This window comes from Lampris incognitus, chromosome 2 (assembly GCF_029633865.1).
Source record: "Lampris incognitus isolate fLamInc1 chromosome 2, fLamInc1.hap2, whole genome shotgun sequence".
NCBI classification, from domain to species: Eukaryota; Metazoa; Chordata; class Actinopteri; order Lampriformes; family Lampridae; genus Lampris; species Lampris incognitus.
In genome coordinates this window covers 13652833-13662226 of record NC_079212.1, presented here as the reverse complement: position 1 = coordinate 13662226, position 9394 = coordinate 13652833, and the positions used below count along the sequence as shown (strand labels likewise).

The 9394-nt window shown below is 47.4% G+C and overlaps 1 protein-coding gene across 1 annotated transcript in view; it reads right to left on the bottom strand.

The window, feature by feature from the left end:
- Positions 1 to 8731, bottom strand: part of LOC130108392 (zinc finger and BTB domain-containing protein 46-like) — a 17527-nt gene extending 8796 nt beyond the window's left edge. Inside the window, exon 1 of the mRNA XM_056275302.1 lies at positions 8677 to 8731. Coding sequence (XP_056131277.1) covers positions 8677 to 8731 — 55 coding nt within the window. The remainder of the gene's footprint in view (positions 1 to 8676) is intronic.
- Positions 8732 to 9394: the final 663 nt, after the last annotated feature.

The window sequence follows — 9394 nt, the reverse complement described above, 5'->3', positions numbered from 1 at the left end:
CAATACACCATCCAAGAGCCAGTGAAGGAGCTGAAAGAGAGACTAAGGAAGAGAGGGAGAGAAAGTGGGTCAAAACAACGAGAGGAAAAGATGAGTGCTGCCGCTGAGGACACAGAGAGAGAGAGAGAGATGGAGGGAGCTGTGATAGAGCAAGAGAAGGGTCAGGAGGAAAAGGAAGGAGCGTGAGTGAGGGAGTCACTAGTTCCTGACCCCTGCCGACCTTTCTGGCCAGTGAGGACTGGGGAGTGCAGTGTGTGTGTGTGTGTGTGTACATACTGTTTGTTTGTGTGTGTGCGTGGCTGAGATGGGGTGGGAGGTCTTTCGGGGGGGGGGGGGGTTCGGGGTCAGAGGGGGATGATATTGACGTGGTAGAGTGAGAGGGCTGGGCATGTGTTGGGTTAAAAGGCGGGAGGAGCCGGGGGGGGCGGAGGTGGGGAGTGTGCGGGGTCAGACGGGGGGGGGGGGGTAGGGAGGAAATCGTGACAGTCCAGAGAACGTCTTGACTTCTTGCGACCCGGCAAGACCAAGACAGCCTCCCCTGGAGTGTCTGTCATGTCAGGGTAGACTGTCAGCCTCCCAGCAGGTGGGACACGTGTGTCAGTGTGTAACTCGTCATGTCTGCCTGGTTTGACAAACGTCTCTGACCGCGCCCGTGTCGTTTCACATCTCATTTGCATTGCGCGTGTATCGCCGGGTAGAGCCGCGCATCTGCTGCTGTTTTCCCGCGCGCCGCGTTTTGCGCCACACAACACAAGTGGAGGCTGTAAACGCACGTAAATCTTGTCAGCGGACTTCGCGCACGTAAATCAAAAGGAATTTCAGAGACGCGGTGCCCGTCAATTTCAGAGACGCGGTGCCCGTCTCTCTTTCCGTCTCTCACTCCGGCCCAATCAATGCCGCCGCATTACGTCTGGCGTTGGAAATGCTCGGCGTAATGACCACAAGAAAAATTCCACTCCCTGCCTTCATTCCTCCCTTTCTTCCTGGATACCTTGGGATCTTCCATCCTTTCTCGTACACCATCGGTTTCTCTCTCTCTCTCTCTCTCTCTCTCTCTCTCTCTCTCTCTCTCTCTCTCTCTCTCTCTCTCTCTCTCTCTCTCTCTCTCTCTCTCTCCTGTCCCTCCTCCCTCCACCCCCCCTTCTCTCTCTCGTTCTTTCTCCAGCCTCACAGTCCAGATGGCCTAGCTACCCCCACACTCACTCCCCCACATTCACTCACTCCCTGCACTCCACCCCACTCCTACTCTCCCCTACGGGAACAGCACTCCCTTTAGAGGAGTGGACTCAACCTCCCCACCACCACCACCCCACCCCACCCCACCCATCCATCCCTCCACCTCACCACCCCATTTCTCTCTCTCTTTCTGTTTCTCTTTCACCCCCAAAACACGCGCGCGCGCACACGCGCACACACACACACGCACGCACACTCCCCGTTCTCCCGCCGTTCCACAGAGCACACAATCTCATGTACACCCACTCACATACACGACGACGCGGAAGAGCGCCTTCACAATTCTCCCTTTGCGGCGTCTCGGTCTCTACCCGCATTTCGCGGCGGGTGAAATCTGACCGTGACCGGTGCCGTGAAACCAGAGCAGCGTGGCTCTCCACGCCACGCGGGAAAGAAGGGAGAAAGGTAGAGCGTGACACGCTCATTGTGTTGTGTGACGTGTTCTCGTGGGTGCTGCATTCCAACCTTTTCTCTTTTTCTTTTTTTTTTGGTACAGTTTTCCAACCTGTTGTTCATTCTCAAAAAACACAAAAAAGGAAAGAACCCCCCCCTCGTCGCAACGCTATGCTGCGTTACATGATAACGGGAGAGCCCGCCTGCCTGCCGCCTCTCCACGCTGTTGCCAAGCGAAGAGGTGAGCGCGGCGCTTGTATAAGGAATGTGTTTGAGTGATACGGAGGTGGTGGGTGACAGGAAGTGAAACTGGCACCGAGCTCGAGGGGGGGGAGGAGGGAGGGTTGCAGGGACCAACTTAGATAAAGCCCCTTGTACACGTAGCCGTAGCATGTCACGCTAACAACTTGGGTATATCCTACTTGGGTAACCACACGGCGGCGCCGGCACAGACCTGCGCTTGCGCACACCCACCTTTGTAACGCACCTCCATAATTAGATAGCAGGGTTTGTAATTAGCTAGCAGTTTGGGGCCTGGGATCCAAAAGTAAGAGAAGGAAAAAGGCTGAGAGAGCGAGAGAGAGAGAGAGAGAGAGAGGAGAGAAGGGGAGGTGGGGATTGTGCTAAGGGTAGGGTGTGGAGTAGAGTGGAAAGAGGTGTGACTACTATGGGGGAAAAAGGCTATTGTTGAAGCATGTGTAGTTGTTGGCCAGGGAATAGAGGAGAAAGAGGAGATTGTGTGTGTGTGTGTGTGCATGTGTGTGCATGTGTGTGTGTGTGCGCGCGCGCGTGTGTGCGAGCATGAGGGAAGTGTAATCTGGGGTTTGGTGTGTTGTGGAGGTGGCGGGGGGTGTTGTTGTAGGGGGCAGGGGAGAAGGGTGTGGTTAACGGTTAAAGCGGTCACAGGAAGCTGTGAGGCAGGGAAAGGGGAAGTGACCTCCCCACCCCCCACCCCCACCACACACACACACACACACACACACACACACACAGTTCCCTGGCCCTGAAGACTCTCTCCACGGGCTGGAACCAACTGACCCCACCACACCTTTAGCACAAACACACATGCATGGATGCACACACTCACATACACACATGGACAGATGCACACGCTGTTAAATGTACAGTGGCTGCTGCTGTGGAAGCCTGTCATGTGGCAGAGACACGGCCTCTCTTCCCCCTTTGCTGCAGTGTAAAACACCTCTGACTCAGTTTTCATGGGCAAACCTGGTGGCTGTATTGTGCCAGAGACTACACCTTGGATTATCGAGCCTCGGGGAGGGGAACGAATGTTTTGTAAGCGTAGCACCTGAAATAGACGACTCACAACTTCAGTAATAACTCCTGACACGGTTGATTTGAATGCCAGTGAATGTTTTATAAGAACAAGGTGATTATTATTATTACTACTACTACTATTACTTTTGAAAATTGGATTTGTCGTTTTAGCGAGAGATCCTTCTATGTGCACTGCACTTGGGTAACATGAGTTGGTACTGGTCTTGGCTCTGATCCCTGCTGTATCGCGGCCGCCTTACCTCACCCTTCATCACCGTGAACTGGCTTTTCAGCCCGCACACCTGCTCGCTCAGTCACCCCCAGCCAGCCGAGCTGCAGAGACACGGCCCTGGCCTGCACATTTCAACCCCGGGTCAGCTGACTCACAGACAACGTCTGCAGGGGCAACACAGGTCAGCGTGTGTTGGGCCAATATGAACACACACACACACACACACACACACACACACACACACACACACACACACACACACACACACACACACACAGCCACACAATATGTTGGTAAACACATTTATTTTGAATCAGCGTTTGCATCCTTATTGGTGAGAACATGGCTAAACTGATGGTAATGGAAACCAAGCAAGCAATATCGTGCCTTCTGCATTTCTAATGTGGGAGTCAGCATCTTGCAGCGCTCGCTGTGTTGACCTCGGTTGCCCCGGTGACACACAGTGTTACCTTGGTGACTTGGGTTTAATCTGTCCGTGGAGAGCCGGATCCCAATCTGACCCTTAACCCTGATGAAGGAGAGGTCACCGGGGGTCACCGGGGTGTCCTCTGCTGTGTTTTCCTCTCTCTTTCACTCCAAAAGGGTGTTTGTTATGGGAGTGTGCTTGTGCACGCATACGTAGCGGTAATGCCATGTAATCCAATTTATTTCACCGGCAGAGGGGGGCCCCGAGTACGCGTCGCAACTAAGTGCAGCCCAATTTTTCGGGAAGATCGATGACCAAAATATTCTGAATTCAGATTGTGCAACTGTGGCCGTGGTGGCAGGAAATGAAATGCTGACGTGTGCACCACGTGATTCATCGTGCTTCATCTATTGGTCCCACGGCGTGAGTGAGCGGGTCAGTTTGGGTATGTATGGGGATAAAACTGCAACTTAGAGTTAAAAAAAAAAGCTGTGACTTTTTACCAACATTTTTTTTACCAAAATGTGACCCTGTTATCAATGAAGGCATCATTTTTTTTAATCCACCCTCACTTTTTATCTGCTAGGCGTACTTCATGCTATGGGTTCTTGACAGCTGTCAATCACAGCTCCGGTATCGATCGCATGAAGACTTTTAAACTCTCTTTTGTTTTATGTCTCAGCCGTGTAGCACTGATTTCCTCCCTCTGCACACAGGATCCATTTCACACGGGCCCCCTTGTTGCCACTCCACGCAGCGGAAGTAGAATTGTTTTACTTTTAAAGTGTGCTTTGTGTGTGTGTGTGGGGGGGGGTGATTTGTTAAGTAAATGCTCATTTAACTCACAACTATCCTCTGAGCTCTTTATTCACTCACAACGCGTTCAGGAAACCCACAACTGCAATAGCAAAAAAAAACAAAAAACAAGTCCCCCGATACACAACGAAGTATAGAAGCACATATATATATAATGATGCAGAAGAAGAGGCTTTCTGGGACACTTGACAGCTGATCCATACACATGTTTGTATACATGCAAAATATGACACAGTCAACAATATAAGTGTACAATCCATTATTTCACATATGACAAATGTCTACAGGTTAAATTTTGGGGCATTGATTGCACAGGGTTTCAGAAAGAAAAAAAAAACAACTCTAACCTCGACTAAAGAAAAAAGATCAGTGTCATATTTCAGCCCCTTGAGTGGCTTGCTTTGAAACAAGTGTCACGCATGCATTAAAAAAAAAAAGCAGACGGGGCAAACACGTGGACCGGCTTTTCAGAGGCTTATTTACGATTTCCATTTGCAGCTTCTCATTGAGCAGATGCTTTTACCCAAAGTGACGCAGGAGAAAAAAAAAAGAGTCCAGAAATTAGCCGACGTTACTCAAGCGTCCTCCTGCAGCCCTTTGACGGCGCTGCGCAGCGTCGGCGCAGCCCCGGGCGCTGCGCAGCGCCGTCGCTGCCCCGTGCGCGTCAAATCACCGGCGGCACGAGCCGTGTTGTAGCTGCGGACAGACTCCGCATAACATTATTTCCACCACGAGGACGCCGCCTTCACACGCATCTCACAGCTGTTGTTGAACCTGTGCTTCACGAGCGCTACACATTCGATAGAAGTTAAAATAATGCTTTTGTTTTTGCGGGGGGCGGGGGGGGACTCCGATTAATGCGCACACCGCGCCCTCTAGCGGTAAAAGCCGCCATAGCCTAAGCTGACCGTCGTCCCTTGACAACGGCTGCCTTGCAAATCTTACATATAGGAGGACAGGAGGGTTTTTCGTGCACAGAAACCCCGGTCCGAATGGTGCTTTATCTCGTCTATAGTCTCCTGGAGCAATTCGATTAGGCACACTTTGACAGTAGACTGGAAGCGTGATATGCACTCTGACTCAATAATAGATGGGGAGAGGGCCTAGCTGTGTGACGTTAAGAGGAAAAACAAAGACAACACTCACAGAAGGTCCCACTTCAGCCAGCAGTGAAATGCAATTCATACACCCAACACGCGTGCACAACTGAATCTTTCCCCAGGAATATGGACATGTATATATGTATTGTACACAGCATCATCGCATTAGTCACCCCGCTCACCGAGCGGCTTACTTCGAAACCTTGTTGTGCGAATATTCAAGCATACAAACGGTTCCTCGTGAATGTAACGCGTTGAGGGTGCAGTTTCCCTCTCATGTGGTTTTGGCCGAGGTGGGCCGGCTCAGAGGTCTTCTTTCTTCCGCTTTCTTCCGCTTCCGTGGGCCTACCGGGGCGAGAATGGCCTTTCATGGGCTGACGAACCTGAGATTGAGCCGCAAATCACCATTCTCAGATTGGACAGTCCTGGAAAGAACCCCTCAGAAACTAAACCAGGACGTGGGCCAGCTGGTCTACGCTGGTCAGCGAGGCCCAAACGGGAGTCCTCTTCATCCAGCCTGACAGACAAATGACAAACTCCCTCCCTGTAAAGCAAGAGCTGGCGCTCTCCCTCTCAAGCATCATCGTTCACAGTTGAGTTATACGGCACATCCTTGCAGATTAAAGGCTAATGAAGATGGCTGGTGTCTTGCTGTGCTCGGATGTTGACTAGCACATGGTGAAAAATAGCTGAATGGAGGCAATGCACTTTTTTTTAAAAGAAGCAATTTCTTTTATATTTCCTTGACACATGTCAAAAGATGGACAGCAAAGAAGGACACATTCAGGACAGTCATTATGGGGGGGGGGGGGCATAAATGTGACCTGAGTGGCAATGAGCAGCACAGCCTGACTGTTTATGAAGTGGTTCACTGTCACATTCACAGCACTTGTCCACTTTGCCTTAATTCTGTGTCAGTGCCTTTCAACCTCTACGTTATATGTTTTCATCTACGGAGTCATACGCCTATCATTTATTTAGGCTATGCATATATATATATATATATATATATATATATATATATATATATATATATATATATATATATCTTCTTCTTTCAGCTTATTCCCTGTTTCTCAGGGGTCGTCACAGAGGATTTTATAGTTTCCATCGGTACCCTGTGAAGGCCCAGCACCAATGGCAGCCGTTGTTAATGTGGGCCTCGACCGATCCGGTATGGTCTTGTAAATCTAAATAATGATTTGGCAAAATGTTACGCTGGATGCCCTCCCTGATGCAACCACTAACCCTATGAAATATATATATATATATATACTATATATCTCACACACACACACACACACACACACATATATATATATATATATATATATATCACGAGCGGATCCTCATTAGTTGAGCACTCACAACACCATTGATGGTTTCAGGAAAAAAATGCCATATATATATATATATATATATATATATATATATATTACTTTGTTAAAAGAAACACTCAGCAATAGGAAAAGTGCTCAACAAATAAGGAGCTGAGTAACCAAGTGAGTCAAGTAACATCTCTACGAGACAGTAATAGACATCAGTTCAACCGGCAGAATGTGTAGTCTATGTCAAGTTGCAAAATATTTGACCATCTGCAAACCAGGAATGTCCACATTGAATAACAGGAATGAATTGGCCAGCAGTTCTACAGGCATAGATATAAGCACCTATTTTGTAATTATAAATAAATCATGCCAACAGACAAATACCAACCCCCCCATCCCCCACTGGACCGTTAGCGATCACGTGTTTTTGAATTTTTGAATGTAGGCACCTCTCCCTTCCCCGTTAGACGTTGTGCACGTAATGTGCATGACAAGGTGGTTAATGATGTTCTCTCCCATGTAACTTTATTGACAGCTGATGGTTGCTTATGGCATGAAACAAGCTTGTACTGTCTCAAACAGAATTTACTTGAATCACTGGATTTATATATATATATATATAATATAAAATGATTATTAAATGAGTATATATTAATAAAGCGTGTTTTGTACATATACTGGTACGCTGTCATGTCCATCTACCTCAGGCATGTATGTAAGTAACCTGCTAACATCTGTTTCAGCATCTCTGGTATATTCTCTGCACCATTGCACTTTATCATCTCTTATTTCACCTGTATATAATCAATTGTGTGTATACCTGAAGATTGTTGTGTTGTAGTGTTGTTATTTTATGTTTAGTATACTGAGGGCCACGAAACGAGTCAAATTCCATGTAGTGCAAACCTACATGGCCAATAAACATGATTCTGATTCTGCTTCTGCTTCTAAAGGTAATGTAGCATCTCTGGTAACTGCAAAACGACCTCCAAACTGTGCTGCGTGTAGATTAGCCGCCGTACAAGTCATCCAAGGCACTTGTTCATTTGGCTATCAGGCAATGCTAACATTTAATATAGTCAATCAAAAATTAATTTTTAGGATAATCTCAAATCTTAACGATTAAGTTTTCATTTAATAAAGTTCAATTATTATAGTAATAATAACATTCCTCATATAGTTTATATCCACGGTGCCACTTCGCAATATGACGGCCCTTATAAAGGATTTATAAATGGTTTATAATTAGGTTATTAATTAGGTTGTAAACACTTTATAAATCATTAATTAACAATCAAACAAGTTATAACACGTGTCTATGCATGAACTGATTCAACTTTCTGTGAAGTTATAACAGTTTTCATACATCGATGCAGGCTCACTATTTGGCAAGCTGGCTTTACTGCACACTTTTTATTTATACATCAATTCTGTTAAATCTCAGATCCTGCTAGCTGCTTAGCAGATCCTGCTAGTTGCTTATCAATACTTTATCTTGTCCCTTTATCAGTCAGCATGTTAACCTGTCACCATCATCAGCTATTATGTAGGCTCACTATTTGGCAAGCAACAGGTCACTGTTACCCGTTTTATCTAATGTGTTAAAACGGCCCATTAATGATCTATAAAGTGCTCATAACCAAATTAATAAACCGGTTATAAACCATTCATAAACCCTTTAATAAGGGTAGCCTTATTGTGAAGTTGTACCAAAATTCACTTCCTCCAACGTGAAACCAAGTTGTTCTCGTACTGAAGAGCATTCAATTCCTGCGTTACCCCCCTCAAAATCTGGGTTTCGCGTAAATCCAGTTAACCTCTCACCCAACCCCAAACAGCAGTCACAAGTTACTTTGAGCAACATACCTTCCTCCTCCTCCTTGAAGAAGACTCCGAGCTTTACATGAGAGGGTCGGGACATCTGGTTTTGCGTTGTTAGTTAAGGTGCATTAAAACCACTCAGAGGGCAATTGGACAACCGATAAAACCTAATGCACCGACTGCATCTCACAATAATGACATTTAAATCACTCTGGCTCAGCTTTATGGGTGCAGTCCAGCCTCCCCCCCCCCACCCACCCACTTTCTAACTTTCTACTCTTAAGACACACACACACACACACACACACACACACACACACACACACACACACACACACACACACACACACACACACACACACACACACACACACACACACACACACACACACACTACTTCATCCTCTTCGCCGGACTAATCCAAACCCTCTTCAGATGATTCAGAAACACCTCTCCATCTGAATAATTCATCCTTAAGTGTCCACACTACGCCACAGAGTTGGCAGACTCACACCACCACTTTCCACTGACTGTCCAGACAACCGACAGACTTCCTGCTCGCAGTTACCAAACAAATAACACCCATTAACACTGCAACTCTCCCGATGTCCGCCCTTCGGGCTTCCCCTCCAGCGTCACAGCAACGGGGAGCAGGGACAAGTTCGTCACCTCCGCAGGGGTTGAAGGTCAGACTGCCCCCTCTTTCTCACCTACAAAGCAAGGCCTCTGGCTCCTCAATCTCAGACGAAGCAGACGAGCGGAG